The sequence below is a fragment of the Melozone crissalis genome, unplaced genomic scaffold, assembly GCF_028551555.1.
Source record: "Melozone crissalis strain CALT ecotype California unplaced genomic scaffold, PUWL_Pcris_2 ptg000045l_1, whole genome shotgun sequence".
NCBI lineage: Eukaryota > Metazoa > Chordata > Aves > Passeriformes > Passerellidae > Melozone > Melozone crissalis.
Genome location: NW_026535823.1, coordinates 16,531,265 through 16,553,981, shown reverse-complemented (window position 1 = coordinate 16,553,981; position 22,717 = coordinate 16,531,265). Strand labels below are relative to the sequence as shown.

Here is a 22,717-nt window from a genome sequence, read left to right as displayed (position 1 = left end):
CCGCCCCCTCCGCCCCGCCGCACCAATCGCCGCCCCGGCATCGCCGCGCCCCGCCCGCCCACAGTGCACCGCGGCGGCACGCGCCGCTCCCGCTCCCAGCGCGCCGGCGGCGGGGCCGCGCCTGCGCCGTGAGGGCCCCGCGGAGTTCGAGCGCGGCGGGAGCGGCGCCGGGCGCTGCTGTGGCGGGGACGGAGCGGCTGCGATACCGGCACCGATACCGGCACCGATACCGGCACCGGCACCGGCCCCGGCACCGGCCCGCTCGGAGCTCAGGGACGGCCGCCTGCGCCCCGTGCCGCAGCTCTCCGCCAGCCCGAGCCCCTGCGGCACTCCCCGCCCTGGCTCTGGTGCTGCCCGCCCGCCCGGGGCCGGTTCGCTCTCACCTCTCGTTGCGCTGGTCACGGGCAGTGAGGCGAGTTTAGCGCGTTCGCGGGTGCGCCGTTCGCTTGTCGGGCTCCCCGGCAGGTGCACCGGACTGCCGGAGCTCTGCGATGCGCTGCGTGACGGATTCTTGGTAAATAATGTACAGCAGGTTTTTCCAGTTTTCATGTATGGCAAGTCACGGGGCTTTTTGTACTTCATGAATGCATACAGAACTACTCACAAAAAAGACAATTTGTTACTTTTATCTTGTGAACGTAGGAAGGAGGAGTGTGTGAAATGTGTACATGTGGAAATTGAGCTTATTTTTTTCTCCTTTTTATTTTTGCAAGTAGTTTTCGTGCCTATTTAACAGTGTTTTAATATTAAATATTACTTTAGCTTTATGCATGTTACCAATGGAACGTAGCATGTGGGCTTGCTCTAAAAGTGATGCTGATGACGACCTGCTCGCAAACGTGCAGTCATTACAGAATCAGCTGAGGAGAACTGAAAAAAACCTTCAAACTGTAGAGAAAGAGCTTTCCAGGTATGAGTGTGAAAAAAACCTACAAACTGTAGAGAAAGAGCTTTCCAGGTATGATTGTGTCTGAGAATGAGAACCTCCTGTCTCTTGTAGCATAGCTCTGTTGTATTCTGTGTGATGGATTACTGTGATTAGCTCCTTTTCTGCTTTTTGTTTGAATGGTCTTTATGAGCAACCTAACAAAGAAAAAAAGCAGTACTGACTTTTTGCTCTCCCTCCAAAACTAGTACAAGGGAATATTACAGCCACTGCTTCGATGAGGTTACAGATGTCCTTCTGCAGGACTTTGTACAGCCCAATTACAATTGTCAAGGCTTTTCCAGCTGTAAGAATTCTGGGAGAACATCTCGCCAGGATTTCCAAAGAAAATGCAAAGTAAATATTTCTCTTCGTTACTCCTTTTTATTACTTTGGCTTTCTCTCCTTTGCTGTGTTTTGTAGCATTTTTGGCTGCTGGGCTTGGAGTAGATACACTGTAGAATTGGGCAGTGATGTCAAGTGAGCACCTTAAACATAGTATCCCTTGAGAAACTTCCCCTTGTTGTGGGGAAGTCTCTGCTCCGCCTCTCAGTGCTTGAGGCTTGTAGGAAAGATGGGGACAAAGATTTTGGCAGGTCCTGTTGGGATAGGACAAGGACTTTCAACTGATTTAGATGAGATGTAGCAGGGGTTTTACTCGTGAGGGTGGTGCAGAACAGCCACAGGACCCCCTATGGTTATTATTATTATTAAATTATTATTTAATAAGCCCAGGAAACATTCAAGGTCAGGTTGGTCAGGGCTGTGAGCAAGTTGATCTGCTTCAGGTTGTCCTTGCTCATTGCAGGGTGGTTGGAATAAATGACCTTTAAAGTTCCCTTTCAACTTACACTGGTTTTGATTCTATGATGTTTTCTTAGATAAGAGTGTATACATATATATATATATATATATATATATATATATATATATATATAAACAAACATACTATTATGTCTAGTCTTACTCTGTATCTGCAACTTTGGATAAAACTGTGGAAGAAAATGAACAACTTCAGGAGAAGTTCAATGCCCTTCGTGAGCAAAATGCATCTTTGACTTCTCAGAATCACTACCTGAAGAACAGAGTGGAAACAATGAACTTTGAATTGATGCAGTCAAAAACAAAAGTATGTATCTTTAGTGTGCCCCAAGACACCCAGTGACGGTGATTTTTGAGTTTAGAATTCCAAGCAGAATGTGCTGGGTTTTGTCTTAGTTTAATCTGTGTAAGTTTTAATATTTAGTATATATTTCATAATCAATATTAATCTTGGACAGAATAGTTTGGAATCTATTTCTCCATGGGCAAAACAACTATATTAATTATGAATTCTATCTACTTGTGTTCCAAAGTTTAGTCTAAAGACAGTAAGCCACAGAATGAAAAACTCACTATGACAGAAAATAGCTCAGTAATGCATTTAGTACTTACATTCATGTGTCTGAGACACTAATGGGAATAATAATGGCACAGTAGTCAATTGTCTAGGAAATTAAAATAGCTCATCTCTCAGCTTGGATTAATATTGCTATTTTGAAAAAAGTGAAGATGAGTTAGAAAGGAGTATTGTATCTAATAAATCATTACTGATTTAGTTTACATTTTTCTGTACAGGTTTAAATCAGGACAACTATGTTGTTTTATTTGGTTTATATATAATATTAATAAAACATAGCTATGCTTAGTGGATTTTTTTTCAGAAATGTTATCTCCAAAACAGTACAAATAAATAGATAAACAAAATGTTTGACTGCCTGGCACTGAAAGAAGTAGTTGGATATAAACTTGTGGGGAAAAGCAAGATGCAAGATCAACTTCTAAAGAAATCATTTTGCTTGACAGAATATCACTGGAACTGGAAAGAATGTTAAATGGGCAGAAAATTGGAGTTAAGGTGGTGTAAATGAACAAACATAGTTTACAGTAGGGTTAAGAGCACTGTCATTTAGCAAGCAGACTGTTCTGTTTCTCACCTGTATATATGCAAATATTAATGAAACCCCAAATATGTTTCTGTTTCAGATTTCATATCTTGAGGCTGCTTTAGCTACACATTTAATCAGCATTCCGAAGTTGAAAGAACAGATTGTAAATTTGGAAGCAGAAATTTCAGCTCAAGATAAAATTCTGAAGTAATGTGTACTTTCAAATCAATATTTTGTTGTTGTCTTCCTGCTAGTCCAGTCTATTTTTAGGGGTAACATAACTTCTGGTACTCTGTGGGTCATGTAACCTAGGGTCTGAAACTTTCAGAGCTATTTCTAGGAGGAGGGATATGGTTTAGTTTGTGCTGAATGAACTTCATGAAACTGAGGAAAAAATACTAAAGACTGGTGAAAGGAACCAGTTTGTAATGTGTGCTGAATAGGAATGTGCTGGTTAGGGTGATTGTTTTCTACATGGCCACATAGATTCTCTTGTAACAAGCATACATATTTCTGAACATGTGCTCTTTGTAACATAAAGGATTCTTTCTTCATGAGTACAGGCATTAATTCATTAATCAAGGCAAATGGCCAAATAAAACTGATGTAAATGCTGTTCAGAGGTGTCAGGAAGACATCCCTGGTTATCAACTTGCCTTACAACCTCATGTTGTGGAATATTCAATTAATATTTCAGTAGTCTGACTTCACAAAAAAAAAGCAAAAATACTTATGTTAAATTTATATTTTAGTGTTCTTTCCCAGTCACACCTGTTGGCAGAGAAAATATGATTTCTATGATCAGAGCTCATGACACAAAGTCAGCTCTGGGTCCTTGGCAGTTGTGACACCTGGTGCCTATTGATAAGTCTTAGATACCACTCCAGGCTGCAGACATACTCTGGGGAGTTTGCAGACTGTGGGTGCTCCTGACCTAGCTTTGAGAGTTCTAGCCTGTTTGTCTAGCACTTCTGGAACATTCTATGCACTAAAGAACAGCAGAAATCTATTTTGTTTACTAAAAGTTCTTATTTTTTATTATGCTTTGTTTATTTGCTAGAGATGCAGAAGACAGACTAGATCAAAATCAGAAAACAGCAATGGAAAGAGAACACATGTTGGAAAGATATCAAAAGGGCTATAAAATTCTGAAAACTGAGTTAATTGAACAAAGCAAGCAAGGAAAGAGGTAATTTAACTAATTTTAATAAATGGAGCATAGAATAATAGAGCATAAGTGTTTATTTCCATTAGCAGTGGTTTGCTTTGTGGAATCAGATGACTTTTCTGTTTTAAGGATGTTATTTTTTAAAAAAGGGGAAATTCTGTGGTAAGGTACTGATTACTTAAATGAGCACATTTAAAATCTTGAGATCAGCTGGTAGCTGCAGGCTGATAGCACACTTTAGTGCTCAGTTTATCAGCTGGTTTTTCCTTCAGAATGGAGGTACTGCAGTGGAAAGCTTCAGTGTCCAGAATATATTTTTCCTGAATTATTTTTGTACTTGTCTTGGAAGAACCTGGAGTGCATGCTCAGCAGCTGGTATTCAGCAGTATTCCTTGGTGTGAGGAAAATGATAAAAGAACAACTTAATCAAGAGAACATTTTTATGTTATCCTTAATCTTACCTGTCTGTGTGATACTGTTGAAAGGGTGCTGTAATTCCATCTCAGTTCCCTTTTCCCCTTCCTATTGTCTCCTTTAGCCTAGTGGCTCTGTCACTACTGGAGGGAGTTTGGGAATTTGATTGATGCAAGTTGCTATGAACACTCCTATCAGCTCCAAAATGTAATTTTAAAGAAGTGGAATAAATAAAAAGATCTTCACCTTCCCTATTAATTTAACTGCATTACCTGGGGAAAAAAATTTACCTGAATTAATGGCTTGGGAAAGCATTTCTTGAACCTTTTAAATGCAAATTCTTTGTTTGACTTGTGCCTCTACCCATGAAATTACCTCTAACCTTCTTAAGGCAAAAAAATCCAGAAATACAGTGCAAGTGGGGCTTGCACTGCTGGTTGAAGAAATGTTTTGCTTTATGATTGCTGCTCCTTCAGAGCATGTGGGGCTGGAACTAGCTGTACTTAGTTGCTTGTTGTAAATGTAAATATTTTTGTACTTCAGAAAAGCTGAGCTTCTGCCTGGTGTTAAGTATGATGTTATGGTTAGTGTCAACAATAATTATGGTTTATTTTTAATCATTAATTGCAACAACTTACTTACAGGCAACCTGAATTGCTTTAGTCTAATGCTATTTTATTGTTCTGAAATTCTCTTATCCCCTTCTCTGGGTACTTTTGCCATCTCCAGATGGGCACTGGTCCCCAGACTGAGACACCCCAATCTGAGGGTTGGCAGTTCTTAGATGAGGCACTGCCCCATCCCCAGCCCCTGAGTGGAAGAGAGAAATGTTTTGGAGCAGCAGGAATTCCTGTGTGCCCCTGTTGGCTGTCCTGAACAGGCTGCACACCTGAGCTGTGCTGAGCTCACTCTGCAGCTCCTTCCCTAATGAGCCATGACAGGGGAAGAGCCCGTGCTGGGGAGTGACAGAGGGAGCAGGGGCACTCTGGGTTCTTTCTTGGAGCAGAGTCTCACAGTGTGGTATCTGGGGCTTGGAAAGTTGGGAGAAGAAAGGAAGAACCTGGAGCAATTACTGCAGTAGTTGTTTGTAGTAACTGGAGAAGATAATTACATTAATGGCTGGAGGATGTGGGTTTTAAAATTGGTTTGCATCTTTTGCTTGACAGAGCACAACAGCAAAGAAATGAAGCTTTGTTGAATGTGGAGGAGCTGACAAGGGCTTTTACAAGGTATAAAGAAGAAATAACTGAAAAATTAGAAAAGGTGAGAGTTTTTTCTTCACTTGTATTTGCCATGGTGTGAAGATGTTTCTGCCAATAGGCCAGGCAGCCAATAGCAACAGGGTCATCAGTGAGTCAATTGTTTCCACTTGTTGGTGGCAAAGCCCTAAAGAAGTGGGACAGGGTAAGCAAGTGTTTGTAGTGATAAATTCAGTTATATAATTTTACACTGTCTTTGCTCAGTCTGCATCTTTGCAGTATCCCAATACTGCTGCTGTTTCTTATGTCTCCTGCTTGCCAGCTGGGAAGTTTATATTTTAAAAATACAAGATTCTTTAAAAGCTCTTTTTCCTCTATGTGTATGAGCTGTTCAATGAGGCATGTGCTGAAGAAGATCTATGATGAAAATGGAGTAATCTCCCTAAGTTAGCTCTTACAGACGTTTTTGTTTTGTTTGACTTCTTTCCTTGTGGAACAAGGCTGCCAAACACAAATATGCCCTAAAATATTAAGTTAATTTTTTCCTAAATGACAGAAAAAGAAAATTTCTTTGCCTCTTGCCTTCTCTTCACAATAGTGAGCAATAGGATTATCTACTGACTTACCAGAAAGAGCATTATGTTATTTTTAAAATAGCCTCTTGACACGAAAGCTTGGTTTATTGCTGTACAGTAATGAAAAATAATTGCTTTTTAAGGCTAAAGCTGAAGAAGTAGTCTTGGGAGAACGTTTAATTAATTGTGAAAAAGAAAGAGAGAAGTTGAATGATAAGTGTATCAGCTACAGGAAGGATCTAGACATCCTAGAAGAGCAACTAAGGTAACCCAGAGGCTTTTAAAAATTCTCTGCACAGTGTTTTTACAAGAACTTGGATGTTGCAGCTGTCACTGTGAATGTTCTGCTCAATTCATACAGTTCAATACATTTCTGCTCACTTTCTGTAAGTAATTTTGAAACCCTTTAATGCCACATGCTGCCCCCATTCCCAGGAAGAAGCCCCCCAGGCCTTCTGGGGCACTGTTCATGGGCTCACTGGCTGCTGCTGCTGCCGTGGGCTGCTCTCAGGCCTCAGTGAGGTTGTGATGCTGACTGCAGCTCATGGAACAGACCTGCTCTGGACTGCTCTCTGTCCCAACTCTTTTCAGAAGTTCTTTGGTAATTCCCTCATTGCTTTAATGAGGGAAGACAACCATCAGCTGATTGTCTTTAGAATTGTTAGGTTTGGACAAGCACCTGCACAGATATTTTGGGATTATTCAATTTGCATGCTTTGTCCACACTCACATTCCTGTCTTAATTGTTGTTCTTTAGGCCATTTTGGCAAGAGTGGGCAGTGTAGGAACACCTTTACATTAGCTTGAGTCTCCTCAGTAAGTCTCTGCCTCTAGTAATGAAAATACCTTTTAAATGTCTTTTTAGACAATTAAAGGAAGAGAATCACAACACAAAAGAAGAAATTAAAGCTCTAGAAGCAAAGAACACTGAAATGACATCAATGCTGAGTCAGTCTAATCAGAAGATCATCAAGCTGGAGAGTGAACTTTCTGAAAAAGAAATAGTACTTAAAGAGAAAAATGCTTTAAAAAGTGCAAATGAAGAGTTGAGAGCACTTACTGCAGAGCAACAGAACCACTTGAAATTATGTCATCAAGAAATAGAGGATTCAAGGGAAGAGCTCAGCATCCTGGAAACCATTATTTCTCAGTTGTCTTTAAGTACACCTGAAGAGGTAGAGTAACTACTACAGCCATAACAGTGTATTATGTTTTGAATCATTTTAAGGATTGAATTATCCAAACTTTTAATATCCTGGTATGTGTCTTAAAATTCATATGCCAATGTAACACATGAATTAAGGATGCCGTAAAGCAATAAAAGACTGATTTTTCATTGATCTTTGTTTTCTGTTAACTTTTAGTTTAAATGGCACCATTTCAAACACCAGCCCCTGAGTTCCTCAGAAAAAGAAGCTTCCCCTGAATCTTGTGGTGAATCAAGTAAACCTCTGATTGCAGACCTAAGGTATAACTTTCTGGTTACTGAGCTATGGCAAGATTGGGCAGATGATAAGGTGCTATGAGAATTAACATGCAGACAGAATGTTAAATATCTGTCTCCTTCTTTATAATAGCATTAAACTGGCAATGAAAGAAACAGAAATTCAGAAGCCTGATGCAAACTTAACTCTCTGTACTGGAGCTGAGCATCTTTCTAACAGTAATGAAGGACAAGGAAACAGCAGGTTATGTGACCTGGAAACAGAGCCAGTCAAATTGATCAGAAATCCAGGAGGTAAGCTTGCTGAAATAGCTGTGCAGTTCTGTCTAATTAATCCACAGAACAGAAATGTTCTGCAAGGGTTCAAGTTATTTTACAGCATGTGTGCTTTGTTTGAACAGGGAGCATTTTGCCACCTTGGAAACCGTCAAGTTCTCCAGACACAATATATTTCTTTCTTCAGCTGCTTAAGTTACTTGTTCAGCAATAGCTGAGCTAGGAGTTGTGTTGAAATGTATTTTTTTCTTTAGTCAGATTGTGCTAAAATCTCTGTATTTTTGTTGACTCTTTTCTCTGTATCCTGCTGTCTTTCTCTGATTGCTTCTGTCATTACTGTTAGGACTGCTCCATGGAATTATGTCAGGGCACCTGTGTGATGCTGTCTTTATTTTGTTTGTTTTCATGAGTCTCTACATTGAGTTACATTATTGGTTTGCATGTTCTTTTATAAATTAATCTTAAATTTATTTTTTCTACTTTGAGAGAGGAGAAAATGTCAGCAGTTGGAACTTATAAGCAAACAATTTGAAAAGGTGAGGCAAAAATTCCAGAAAGAGATAGAAGAGCTACGCACTAAACTGATAAAAGCAGATGATGAGAATTCTGCCTTGAGGACCAGCATGGCTCAAAGAACCAGTCAGTTTCAAACCATACAGGAAGACCTGTTGAAGAAGGCTTCAAAAACTAACAGCTTAGAGAGAGAAGTAAGTTTTAAATAGCACTGAAAAGAATATGCCCTTTTTTCTTCAGTCAGTAATCAAAGATAATTAAGACAATAGTTAAGGAAAAAATGCAATTGCCATAATAATTTAAAAATCTGATTAATTTGAGAAAAATTCAAACTAAACTTTTCAGCAAGCAGAAAGGCTTAGCAACCTTGATTTGTTAGTTCTCAGAAATATTGTTTTAAAGTTAGTAGGCTTTTCTGCTACTGCTTTGATTTGCTATGTGGAAAATATGCACAGTCTTGCTTTGGTGTGGTTGAATTAATGGATAATCCTAGGAAACAGGTTGAAGCAACAGTTGTATTTTTCCTCATTAAATGTTACTGTAGTTGCCAGAGATGAGCATCATTACCAGGGAGTCACAGAAGAAAAAATTTAAGCTTCACCTTTTCTCAGGGTGAATAAATTAAATTGCTAATGTTTCCATTCTGGTGCTAATATGTTTACAGAGTTCAGCATAATGGGTTTGCAGTTATTTCCTAATAATGAATGTAAATGTTATAAATATGTAAAGCTATTTCACTGATAATTAATTGGATAAATTGTAGGTAAATTGCCCTGAATATTTCTCTGTAAGTAATAAAATATAATAGGTCAACAAAATCAACCAAACTGTTTATTAAAAATACTATAGTAGTAGCTAAAATGGAATTGGTGATAAGAAAGTGCATACAAATATTTGAATAAAACTGCAACAGTTGTCTACATGCTGTTTTGTGCATATTTAATTTCAGATAAGAAAAAAGTCTTCTCAGCTTTCTGCACTTGAGAAACAGTTGGAAGAAAAGACTATTGCTTATTCCACTGCTGCAGAAAGAAATGTTGAGTTGGAACTGGAACTCATGGTAAAATGTTCTCAGTGAAAAACCACATTTATTTAAAAAGACATAAAAGTTTAACTTGACAGTAGTATTCCCTGTATTCAAAATGTGGAGCTTTCAGATCTGCTAAATAATCTGTGCAGATTTTAGGAACACAGGTTTTAAAAACAGAATCTTGTTTGAAATAAAGCATCCTTTTTTCCCTGCCCTTGAATGTGGTAAGTTATTAATGAACATGTTATTTTTTCCTTGTGGTCACATATGCAATGAAGATCTGGCCCTGTTGAATTTCCATTTGTTTCAGTGACATACACGTAGATTTGTAAATTAAAAAGTCTTCAAAAGGGTGTTTTAAAGATTCCATCTATCCATATGAATATAGAATTTCTTTTTGTCTTTGTCAGGAGCTCCCTGTGCCATAATCCATCTTGGCAGACACCTTGTGTCTGTAGTGGCTGCATTTACTGACATTCTGTACCTGTGGTAAAAGTCTGACATCCTTTAAGATGACACATGCTCTGGTTAATTCAGAATTTTGTTTGTTGTTCCTTTATGAAATCTAGAAACCAGATCAAATAACTTAATATCACAGCTAAATGTTTTTATTCAGTCCTTTTATTGTTGTCACTTCCCAGGGAAAAAACAGATGCATTCATGAGCTGGAAACAACTATCAGTGAAGAACATGAGAAAATAACTTCTGCTTTTGAAGATGAAAAGTTGTTTCACCTCAAGCAGCACAAAGAAATGGAGAAACAGATTGCTCTAGTAAGACCTTTATGGTGTGGTGTTATGTATGAGTGTTATGCTTGGTGACTTTTTCCTGTACTGATTTGTCTGGTCATTTCGAGACACATCCATTAACGGGTTATGTTAAAAACCTCTTTATTCTCCCTACATTGCCTGATTTTAGTACATCTCTATCTAGCTAGCTATACAACTTTCCCACTGAAATATTCATATCCTGCTCAACTGAAGAGAAATAAGGACTTAGGAAGAGTACTGTTGTTTTTTGCTCCAAACACACAGAAAAAAAGTATAGCTTTAGTGCCTACTGGATTTAAAGCATGACAGCTTCTAAAAGTGTTCTTGTTGCCTGAACCTCTGCCAAACTGAGCCTTAGGAGCATCTGCATTCAAGGGTTTTTCAGTCTCTAGAGAAGAAATGTTTCTCCATGTGATTAGAAATATTAACTGTGATTATTTCTAGCTCTTTAAGAAGCTTCTCATCTTTTAGTAAAGAATGGATGTATGTCTTACTGTGTTGGCTGGTGACAATTGCACTCTGTCTGCTCTCATTCTCCTCTGGAATGAAGATATTAAGTTCTTGAGATTTCTTGATAATATGCAATGCTGCTGACGGCAGTAATGTATTTAATTTTCCTTATAAAAATGATGGGTGAATAAATATGAATCACATATTTAGATGAATACATTTTTATTAAAAGAACAAATTACTATTTACTTATGGACAGCTTCGAACACAACTGGAGAAGAAACATCAACAAGTCGTTGAACAAGAGAAAATAATATCCATTTTACAACAAGAGGTTGTACATAAACAGCATCACATTGAATCATTGGATGGGCTGCTCGTAGGAAACAGAGAGGTAAGGCTGGCTCTTCACTTTCTTAACATGCAAATCAAGCAAGTGACCAAAAATAATGGAAAGCATATCCATAAATACATGGAAAAATAGGGGAAAATGAAAGATGTTTATGTTTATGCTTCTTAATTCTTGTTTGAGTAATTGACTGAATCTAGTGTAGTCACCAATTACTACTACTGCTATATATTGGTCAAATTTTAATGACCTTTGAGTATTTTCTGTCTTAGCATTCTCTTTATGCCTCTGGATTGCCCCTTGGGCTTCTCTCTCTAATGAAAGAGATCTGAATAAAGAATGTTTGCATCAATCCTGCACTAGGTGGAAAACCAATAATGTTCTACTATGATAATATTTTATTCCTTTTAATAATGCCTGCTACTGCAGAATATGAAGAGACATCTCTCAGCAACCAAATTCACTTCAGAGTATCATGCACACAAATACATTATACAAGCAATTGTGTTTTAGATACACTGATCTGTGTTTTTTCCTGAATACGAGTTTTTATTAAATTATTTATAACTTTATAGCATTAGATGAATGTTATGTAATATCTATATATGTTTCTCTTGAATAAAAATGTCTGTAAAAACAGGAAATGGAAAAGCAAAATGTCAAGAAAGATCAAGGATTGAAGATGCTGGAAAGTCAGTTAAGAGAAGAAAAAATCAAAGTTAGTAAACTTTCTGTAATGTTCAAATAATAGTTTTAAAGTTTGCAGTAACAGTGTGTTTCCTTTTATCTTTTATAGAAAAACTTTTATATAAATTTCTCTTAAGTAAATATTCCAGAAGTTATTTGTCTGAAGTATTTTTTTTGTCTGTTGTTTCATTTTTTTGTCTTCTTTTTTTAATTAAAAGTATGATGAAACCTACAGTAAGAGATTATGCAATGCATAATTGCTTAATGCAATTACTGTAGTTACAAAGACTATTCTACTTTTAAAGTTTACTATAATCTTCCATGACTGTTTTAATGCTCATTTGATAAAAATGTAACTTTTCTGATGTTTTACACAAAGCTGTCTTTTAATACAATTTTAGACCAGTTAATACAAACCATGCCATGCAATTTTAAATAATCTATTGCATTCACCTAGGTACAACAACTTGAGTCAGCACTAAATGTATGTAAGGAAGAAGTTGCACTGTATTTGAGTCAGTCTCAAGAAAATAAGGAGATGTTTGAAAATCAGCTGAAAGAAAGGTCTGAAGAGGTAACAGTTTGTTTAAAAACCCTTCTGTATTGCAGAGAACACTTGTTATGATTGATTTAATCTAAAAGTTTGTGAAATGACAGCCAAAATTTGCAACAGGACCTGTGGATGGGAAGTAAACTGGGAAAAAATGATACATTTTGTGAGGGTAAAAGGGAAAATCAAACCCTAACTCAAAACCATGGGGTAATTTAAGGGAAAAGAAGCACTAAGATAAAATGAATTGTTGAAAGAGGTAACAAAATCAGAATAATGTGAAACAAAACATTACCATGAAAAAATGGAGAGAGCACTCTTGTAATATAAATTTAAGGGCACAAAATTGATCTGTTTTTCAACTGTCTTAATGGGGAAGAAGTCCTGGGCATAAAAAAATGTTTACTTCTAGAACCCTGAGTTTTATCATACCTTCCACTACTACTTGAAAGCAAGAAAGAGTTAACTTTAAATATTAGAAGGAATTTTTATTAGTGGGTGAAGTAATTATATAGCAGGTTGATCATGTCAGTGCTGGCCTCCCAGCTGAGAGAGGCTTCAGTCAAGTGGAGGCTGCTGGACCCTGGACAGGGTTAGCTTGATGGAAGTTGTGGGGTCTGTCACAAATAAACCTGGGATATTTACTGCTGCTTCCTGAGCCCTAAACCCTGCTCTTCCTATACTGCATCCTGTGTGAAACATCAAGTGTGGCAAGTGAGGCTTTATTTTTTTTTTCCAAGAACACTCCCTTTTTTTTTTTCTCCAGAACAGTTCCCTCTGGCATTCACCACTGAGAAACCAGATTAGACAACATAAAATAAGTTAGGCACTCAAAATTTTTTTTTATTGGAATGACTATTGTCATACAGGCAAAAAGAAATAAAGGGGAGGACTGAGAACAAAATCTCAAGGGGAAAACAAGGACTTTCTGAGAAATAAAGAGGACTAGCAGAAAGAAAAGTAGTTCTAACTGAAAATCTGCTGTGTATGTTTTTAAAATATTGACAAGTTATATCTAGAAAGCAAGAATCAAAACCTGGGACTGGCTGAGAAGTTGCCACTTTCCTCAGTGTGTAAAGCATAATACAATGATGAATTATGAGGTCTGTTATGTACTGTTGAAACTGTAATGCAACTAAATTCAGACACAAAAGTTTTATTGCATCACAAGTGTGATTCTGTGTTCATTAAGAGAGAATAGCTGAAGCAACTGCAAATAAAATGTTTTATTGTAAGGGAAAATAAATGTCTTTTCAGCTTCATTATTTGCAGAAAGAAATAAAAATTAAAGGTCAGACTATTCAGGACATGAGTGAACAAAATATTCTCCTGCAACAAACTTTGCATCATCAGCAGCAAATGTTACAGCAAGAAACTATTAGAAATGGGGAGTTGGAAGATAATCAAATTAAACTTGAAAAACAGGTACAGTATGGTGAGAATTGTCTACATATATGGAGAAAATTAAGTGCCTTATACATGTTTTCATAATACCTATAAAATCTGAATATTTCTTTGATAACTGAGTTGATAATTATTATTTGATATATGTAAAATAAAGAGATTAGTGGCTTGTTTTATCTTAATCCAGGTTCTGAGCTATCAAACATTCTAGTTATCATTAGAGTGGCTAAGTACTTGGAAAATCAAGCCCTAGACTGCAGTTAAGTAGAAGTGCATTTAAATTCAGAAAGTTGCATCTTGTTGCATTTACTAGAAACTATTTTTCTTTCAAATGTGCAGAGTTTTAGTTTTAAATTACATACAGACTATAAAGAAATCTGTTGTGTAAAAACTCTCACTGTGTCAGCTACAAGACAAGAATGTGTATTTCTTTGGTATGCAATTTGAAACTACGTTTTAAATGCCATTTCCAATAGGTATCCACTTTGGAAAAAGGGCTCCAGAAGCAGAAAGCATGTGCAGAAGATGAGTTGAAAAAGGTGGAGGAGAAACTGCACCTAGCTGCTCAGGAAGCAGATTTAAACAGGCAGAAGGTGGCTGAACTGAATTGTACAATCAGGTAGGTTTAGGATAAATGAGAGGAGTATTCTGCACGTGGGCACATGGATGAGAACCCTTGCTGTGTGAAATGCTGTTCAGCTCTGGGCTTACACATCAGTCTTTGGCAGCACAGACTGGAAATCAGAAGGGAAGCTTCTGACTAGCAGAGGCATGACTTTCTGGAACAGTTTTCCAATGGAATTAATGCATGTCCTGGCAGCCTACTTAGCCTTAAGACAGCAGTTCAAATCATAACCGTATCAGCTTGCTTGTAATTGTACAGAGTACATTTTGCAGGAGCTTGCTAGTCTTAAAGAATATAGCTGTGATTACAAAAAAAGCCTACTTTTATTTCCATTTTATTCACAAACACTTGTCTTAGAGCATGTTGCTCTTGTTATTCCTTTGTTCATTTTGTTCTGGTTGCTTCTCTTAGACAAATGAAATTGGAGATGGATCAGTGCAAGAATGAACTCACTGGCATGGAAAAAGAAGTAGTGCAATTAAAACGAGATGGTGCAAACAAAGCGCTGCAGATAAATCAGCTGGAAATCACTCTGGAAGAAGCAAGATCAGAGCTCAACAGAAAGGCAAATGAGGGTAATTTGGCTATTTTGTTTCTCAGGGTTCCTTTTATTAAACTGTTCCTCTCTATGTATTGGACATTTTTCTTCCCCCCTGCCCCTTCATAATCAAGTACATGAGGGTCAAAAAATGATTATCTTTTTAAACCCAAACAAAACCAAACCCAAATGAACAACACCCCCACAACCCAAAAATATCACAAACATTTTTCACATACTTTTGCAAATTCTCATTTTTGTGGTATATACCTTCACCCCAGGTGAAATACTAAGTGGTTTCCCTGTAAATTGGTAATGCAGATTCTTAATGTAATAGTCAAATGAGACACTTAGCTTTAATAAAGGCATTTGCTATTCAAAAAATGCAGCTCTTTGAAACAAGCAGAAAACCCCACAAGTCTATGGAAATAACAAACATTCCAATCCATCATCTTCCATTTAGTTTAATTGGACCATTGTTTTAAGCCAGAGAAACAGCAGCAATTCTGCTTGCACTGTTCCTGGCACTGCACGGTCAGTTACTATGCTGTGTCTGTACTGCCTCCTTGGCCACGTGTTTTTAGATACATCCTTATGTTTCAGGTCAATTGTTGATTATGAACTGAATAAAGCTAGCAAATACTTAGGTACCATAAACATCTTTTTGTATAAGTAGTCACTGTTTTTCTAGATTGTCCTAAAAAATAGTGATACTGGAAATTTATTATGACCACAAGTGCTCCTAGGTAGTGATGTTACATGAAGACCCTGATGTACTGATGATTAAACATTCTCTTTTGTGGTGTGTGTGTGTAAAATAGTGAATGATTTTGAAGATAAGCTGCTTCAAAGTGAGACTTGCCACAGGAAAGCCTTACAGAAAATAGCAGAACTGGAATCTGCATTACAGAATGCCTGTGGAGAATTAAAGGTCACTTTGACACAGCTCCAGGAGTTGCAAAATGCATTGCAGAATGCACAGTCCTCTCTGGAGGAGAAGAACATTGCTATCATGGATCTAACAACTGAGCTCAGGTGAGCTGCTATCTTTTCTATCATGAAAACTTAGTTATGTTGATCATTCCTTAAGAATAGCAAGTAGTTTGGATGGGATTTTTAATGTTTTTAGCAGCTCTATAATTTTTAGGTGGTTTGGGGCCATCAGATAGCTTGATACTTGAGATCCTTGGCTCATTTTTAATTTCTAAAAGTGGTGCTGAATTATTTTTAGGGAATTCTGTTTTAAAATCTGATGAAATTATTTTAGGAATCTTAAAGCTGTGAATCAATCATAAGAATAGTCAAATTGTCCAGTCTGCTTTCTGACCACAAATTAATGACACTTTATTTTTTAAAGAATCCTGATTTGGTCAATTAAATAAATTGAATAATGAAGTTACTTAGAATTCCCCACCTGGAAAATAATTAACAGAATGATTGTATTTGGGTTTGTTTCCTTGCAATCAATTCACCTTTAGGGTAATATGCTGTAAGTAAGTAATAGATCTCATGATTTTCAAGCTGGATATTTGAAGCTAAGCAACTGAATGTGCATTAAGCAGTTAAATGTATGAGAATTTCAGGTATTGCAAGGATGAAATTGAAGACAAAAAGCAGGAACTCCTTGACATGGACCAAGCACTGAAAGAAAGGAATTGGGAACTGAAACAAAGAGTAGCTCAGGTGAGATAATTTTTAAGCATGTTACTGACAATTATTCCTGTTATATAGCAGATAACTCATGAAAAGTCAGGTTAGTCCTGCTAGGTTTGGTTGCTTTGATGTATTTTCTCAAACTCTGCTGGTTCCTACAGGCACAGTGCCAACCTCAAACCAGCTGTATGTTGTTGAAGCCTTATGTACCAGGAAAATCAGAAACCTTATGCCATACCCTGTCCCAAGACTCTTCATTAGTGATAAAGTCATGGGGCAGCTGTTCTCATCTTGGTGATTGCTAGGAGGAAGGAGAGGTCTGTGCTGAAGGGTGCTTGGAGATGATAGATTCCTTTCCTTGTTTGCACTGCAGCTTCTCTGATTCACATTAAAGCAGCCACTAAATATGAAATGGTATCTTTGTTGTGAATAAATTTCTGTAGCTCACTTGAAATATTTTCAGACTTTTGGTCTGGCTTCAGGATTTGATGCCCATCATGGGAAAATTCTGCTTCTGTCACTTTATAATAAACCTCTTCCAGAAGGAGTTACCAGCCTTTGTCTTCAAGAATATTTGAGGTTCAGAGAGGAGTGGGATTTGAATAAGTCTGCTCAAAGAACTGACACTGTCAGGAGAACAGATCTTGCCATGTATTTTTGCCACAGTGCCCTGTGAACTGCCCCAGTTCACAGGGGCAGTGAAAGTTCATCAAAGCATTTGATGAACTGAATGTTTTTGGTTTGGCAAAATTTGGCACTTCCTAACAAGGTGGATGAGTATAATAAATTACACATATTTCTTTGAAAAGAATAACTTGCATTATGCATAGATGAGGACCTAACATATTCAGTTATGGACTTTTTCCCAATTTTCCCTTTCTTTTTATGTTTAGCCTCTATGTAAATGAAATAGCTAGGGATTACCTTTATATTGGCTACTCAAGAGAATACTCTTGAGGCTATAAGGATTAATTTTATTCACTTTGCTCTCATAGTTTGTAATATGGCTTCTTAAAATCTGCATATTAGTTCAAAATAAAATATTTCCTTTTCTTCCTTTTTTACCTCTAGATTGCACAATTGGATATGACAGTTCGTGAGCATAAGGGAGAAATGGAGCAACAAATAATTCAATTACAGTGTAATTTAGAGAAATCTGAGTTGGAAATTAAGGAATGCAATAAACAGGTAATGCTGCTTAATCAAAACCACAGTTTCCCTAACAAAGGGCAGCTAATTCTATGAGAGAGTCTGATCCTGGGGCACAATAGCTGGCCAGATTTAATCTAGAAGATAAAACCTCTTTTTTATTGTAGGGAGAGGGAAGGAATGAATGTACCAGTAAAAATAGATGTTTGTCAATTAAAACTATAAATTTTGTCAGGCTATAACAGTGCAGAAATGAAAAATGATTTTTCACTTGCTATGATATGGCTCCCAAACTGCTCTTTTAGTAAAGGAAAATGTGGACAAAATAAAAAAATTGACAGAGAAATCAAAGTCAGGGTCAATACTGACAATATTTGGGAGTTTTGTTTGTTTTGTGGGTTTGGTTTTTTTTTAAATACAATTGTTCTGACTTTGTTAAAATATTGGTTCTGATTTAATTGCATTTTCTGTTCAGATTGAGAGCTTAGAGAAAAAACTCCAGCATTCCAAAGATGAGCTTCGGGAAAAAGAGTTTGAATTGCTCCAGAGAGATCAGGAAATAAATCAGCTGAAGAAAAAAAGAATGAAAGAAAACAACATAGCCTAGAAGCTCTTGGAGAGGTAAAACATACCTTGGATAGACAACAAATGATCAATTTTTAATGCCATTACTGTAGTGCCTGGAAGAAATTACATGGTGTCTCTTTAATGTGTCATTACTTATCCCAGAATCATTGTATTCTTATCCCCTAAGTTTAATTATTTTAAAATTACAGATTTTGTGGCAAACTCTTAATTGTCTGCTTTCTGTGGAGAAATTTGGTTCCTGATTATCTTTAGGCACCTGATTTTCTGGCTATGGATGATATGGTCTTCCTTGAAATGAAACAAAGCAATATGCTGTATGATGAGAGCTTCTTATGACTTAGGTATCTATCTTGTGAAAATTATTGCATCAAAGGCCCCTGAGCTGCAGCATGCTGTAGGAAGGAGAAGTGAGAATGTTTTGGGCTAGGGAATGGGAGTGTGTGGAGGGACTTGAGAAGACAGCTGACTTTGTGAATTACACAAATCTTGGCTTTGGTGCATGAATCAGTCTTTACAAGCACAAATGGGACCTGAGATAAACAGGCTTTTGCAGAAATAAGTTCAGTCAAGGATGATTGCCAGCTAGAGCTAAACACCAAAGCCAGGATGGCCCCTGTTACTCTGGCTATGCTGCATCTATGTGTTTGTTTTCCCCAGGGTGAGGGATCAGAGAAGCCTCATTTCTGTGTGAACACCAAAGGCCTTTGGTATTCCAGATCATGAGGGCTTGGCTGTGTCCTAGCTGAATATAAAGTGTATATATTGGTTTCACTGCAAATTAAAGCCAAGTCAGCTCTTCCATCTTGAATTCTGTTAGGCTATTGATGATGCCCAAGAACAGGACAGTGACTGCTGCTGCCTTTCACACATACCATTAACAATTTCTAACTTTTCTAAGGGATGATTCTGAAAGAAAGAATTTCCTAGCTAGCCCCTGCACAATTGCTGACTAGACTCTTTCATTCCAGACAAATTGTCTTGTTTTTGCTAAGGAATACCAGGTAGGAAGAGGCCTAAGAATGATATAAGAAAGGCTTTGAAAATAGACCTGCTCTGGTCGTGTTCCAACACTTGGGACAAGGAAATGAAATTTTATTTTCATTGTAGTAGAGTAGATAAAAAACCACGGGATTTTGGAAGCATTCTGTGTAAACATGAAATATGTTGCAGAAGGCTTCTGGCTCCATTTACGATATTATATGGTTCCTTCTTTGTTTAAAATTTAAGCATATTAACATAATGTAAGAAAACACTTTCTCCATTAGTAGCACATTGCAGACTGATTGACCAGACTTCCACAGAAATTTTCTGTCCTAGTTCTAAAAAATAAATTGCCTAATCTATTTAGGGAAAAGGGGTGGAGAGGCAGTGTGTATGTCTTGCCCAGGGGTACAGTCTGTCTTATTCTTTTTCTTCTTAATACATTGCCTTCCTTGCTTATTACAGAAAATATATTAGTTCAGGGAAGGGATTGCTGGGAGGGTTGATTTGTGTTCTGGTCCACTCTGTCCCTTTGGGACTCATAAAATAACCAGGTCACAGAGTTTTCAGTTGAATTATTCTTTGTTCTTACTGTGCTTCAATCTGCAGTGAAAATTTTGTAACAATACAGCACTTGGCTACCCTTAGAAGCTGTAAATATTCCAAATAAAGGAATCAAAAATATCTTGCTGAACATTAAGAATGGCTTTTTTCATTTTTCTGGGAAATTGAAGTAATTTTCTTTATTAAAAAAAAGGCAGATTGGATTTACAGCAAGCTAATTTTTTGTGACCATAGTTCCTTCTGAAATGAGAAGTAAAATTGTATTAAAATGATATAAGAAAAAATCAGTGCTTACAATGATTGAATTTTCTAAAAAATTATTTTTACAACATTTTTGAAAAACTGCATAGCATTAAAAAAATAAGAATTACTGTAATCTTTCATTTGTTAGCTGTAAGCTACTTATATGCTGCTTACAAGTGTTTCTGTACAGCATTCCTCATAAAGAATAAATACCTAGCTAAACATAGATAAACAGAGGACCAACATAACCTCTTTTAAAATTTATAATTAACAAGAACCTTAGTATAATATGATGTGAAATAGTAGTGGCTGGTAGTCTCTTTGTGTGCTCCAGCACTAACTAATGTAAACATGGCTGCTGTGTATATATCCCAAAGACACCTAAAACTCTATTTTTTTCTATAAATGAATAATTAGTTCCAGCATATTCACTTGTTTTTAAAAGGAGGGGTAGGGGTAGTGAAACTCTAGAAACTAACAAAAACCCCCTAACCTCAAACATGCTGTGTTTGGCTGCATTTACTTCTGTACACAGCTTACATTTGTTTTACTGTTTTTCTTGCTCAGTGTTAGTGGACATCATAGGGTTTTTTCCTCTTAATACCTTGATACTGTTGATGGGGTTTCTGCAGACACTTCCTGAACTGTTAGCAGCTTAAGAACAACATTGCAATCCAACATGAAACCTTAAGCCCCGTGCAGAGGAGTTATTTCAAAAGACAATGTTCATTTAAACTGTACAAAATTCTTACAGGGATTTGTATAGGAAGATTTCTTCTCAAAAATATTCTACATAACATTTTCCTTCTTATCTGCTGGAACTTAATATGGTATTGGAAAATTTGTAAGTTGTGCTCTTGGAGGAAGCAAATGCACTTCAGTTACAAGAACAGTGAACAAAAATGCATCAATCACATAAATCAGAATTTGAGATGGCAGCCATGGACTTGAGACCTGCTCTTAGTTTTCTTGAATTTGTAAGATAAAGTTTAATAATGAAAAGTAACATGTTGGTACAAATGGATTTAGCTATGGTAATCACATATTTTGTTTCAGGTGCAAGAACTGTGAAGGAATGAGTGCTGCTGCCCATGGGACAAGCAGCAGCCCAGGGATGCTGTTGCTGACATTGTCACTGTGCATTCCAAGAGGACATTTTACAGTTGTATTTCTAAATAAGGCATGTAATTATTTGTACTGAAGCAGATGACAACTTTTTTATTTTTCCAGCTGTTATTGAGATTATTGCCTTAATTGAATATCATATTAATTTATCTTTTATACTTCAGAATAAAATTTATTTTTTTAAGTTGTAGGGATTAATTTCAGCTGTCATATTTTCCCAAGGTTTTTAGATTATATGTTTGTTTAATATCTCACTTCTAACTAAAAGCACAATGGTACTATGTTATTAGCAATTTTTGTTTGGGACTATTTTATCTTTTTTTTTGTACAAATGCAGTGATGCAGACACAACATATTATTAAAATTTATCTGTTTTTAAGATGTTTTGGGACACTGATTTGATTATAGACACTGGCAAAACCTGCTTGCTTTACTCCAAGCAGTATCTTTAAGATGCACAGGGTTGTGGGACAGGGCCATAAAGCTTGAGGTTGTTTCTTTTGATATTTTTAATCAAACAAAAATCCATACAAAAATTCTCATTGATTAAATTCACATCATAACTATGCATTCTAAAACATATTTATTTCCAGGTTTCCAAAAGCATTACATAATTAAGCTTGTATGAATGGCTAGTGGCCCCACTTTTATATTTACATAAGCATCAGAAACTGCAAATATGCTTTTGAGGCATCAGTCTAAGCCTGATTAATGCACACAGGATTTATGTGCATTAAGACATGTGATTCATACTTCAGAAATCAAGTTACTAAAGTTATTTGATGTAAAGAAGAGGAAAAGAACTGAATGTATTTCAGTATGAATATCAGGCCTCAGTTAGGTGTTTTGTATATTAAAAGTGTGTCTTAGCCAACAAACCTATCTGAGGCATCCAGAAATTCTGCAAGTGACAGTTTGCTAAACTCCTTGGGCAGTACTGGCTCTTTCCCTTCATGTAAACACGTTCCACAAATGCCAATGTTCCACATTAAGTGGTTCTACAAAACCAGCCACACATTCTGCTACCATTGACAAGCCACGATACACTCATCTAAAGTATTGCTGCAGATTCAGATTATTTATTCTGCTATTGTGAAAATCATGATGTGACAAAAACCACTGTTACTTACAGAAATAAATATACTGTGTGTTTTAAGTAGAGCTATTTCTTTCTCTACCTAACTGTAAAGGGAAGATCTTAGAATTTGGTTGACTGGTGCAATAATTGCAAATTAAGCTACCTTTATTTTTAACTCTCTTTATGCACATCACTTTGCCTTCAGCCTAGAAATGTATGCATCACATTTCAGACCGATTTTTTTCAAGCAGTGGAATACATAAGCCCTTCAAACCAGGATTTCAAGTGGAAAATATAACCAATCTTAATTGCAGCTGCATCACAACACTAATGGAATTCCACTAACTAGCATTGCATAAAGCCTCATTGGCTCCTCCTACATGCACTAAATATAAATGTGCATGAACAGCAAAAGCAATTTGCCTAATCTCTGAATCAGCTAAATAACATTTGCACTGAAGTTTTGTCTGTATACCAACTTATCTGGTTAA

The 22,717-nt window shown here is 36.8% G+C and overlaps 1 protein-coding gene across 1 annotated transcript; it reads left to right on the top strand.

The window, feature by feature from the left end:
- The first annotated feature begins 770 nt into the window (after positions 1-770).
- CCDC18 (coiled-coil domain containing 18) lies at positions 771-21,115 on the top strand. Its single transcript, XM_054285767.1, has 24 exons — positions 771-910; positions 1,135-1,282; positions 1,887-2,054; positions 2,951-3,060; positions 3,914-4,042; positions 5,602-5,698; positions 6,353-6,474; positions 7,075-7,384; positions 7,574-7,677; positions 7,787-7,947; positions 8,416-8,636; positions 9,392-9,502; positions 10,114-10,245; positions 10,952-11,086; positions 11,682-11,759; positions 12,186-12,302; positions 13,536-13,703; positions 14,159-14,301; positions 14,719-14,882; positions 15,667-15,880; positions 16,429-16,528; positions 17,570-17,686; positions 18,123-18,268; positions 21,080-21,115. Exons 1-23 carry the CDS (start codon positions 771-773, stop codon positions 18,252-18,254), a joined length of 3,321 nt encoding a protein of 1,106 aa, XP_054141742.1. The 3' UTR covers positions 18,255-18,268; positions 21,080-21,115.
- Positions 21,116-22,717: the final 1,602 nt, after the last annotated feature.

Coding starts and splice junctions, on each gene's coding strand:
- CCDC18 (XM_054285767.1), top strand. CDS start 771: ATGTTACCAATGGAACGTAGCATGTGGGCTTGCTCTAAAAGTGATGCT. Junction 3,061..3,913: donor GCTCAAGATAAAATTCTGAA/GTAATGTGTACT, acceptor TTTATTTGCTAG/AGATGCAGAAGACAGACTAG. Junction 14,883..15,666: donor CAACAGAAAGGCAAATGAGG/GTAATTTGGCTA, acceptor TGTGTAAAATAG/TGAATGATTTTGAAGATAAG.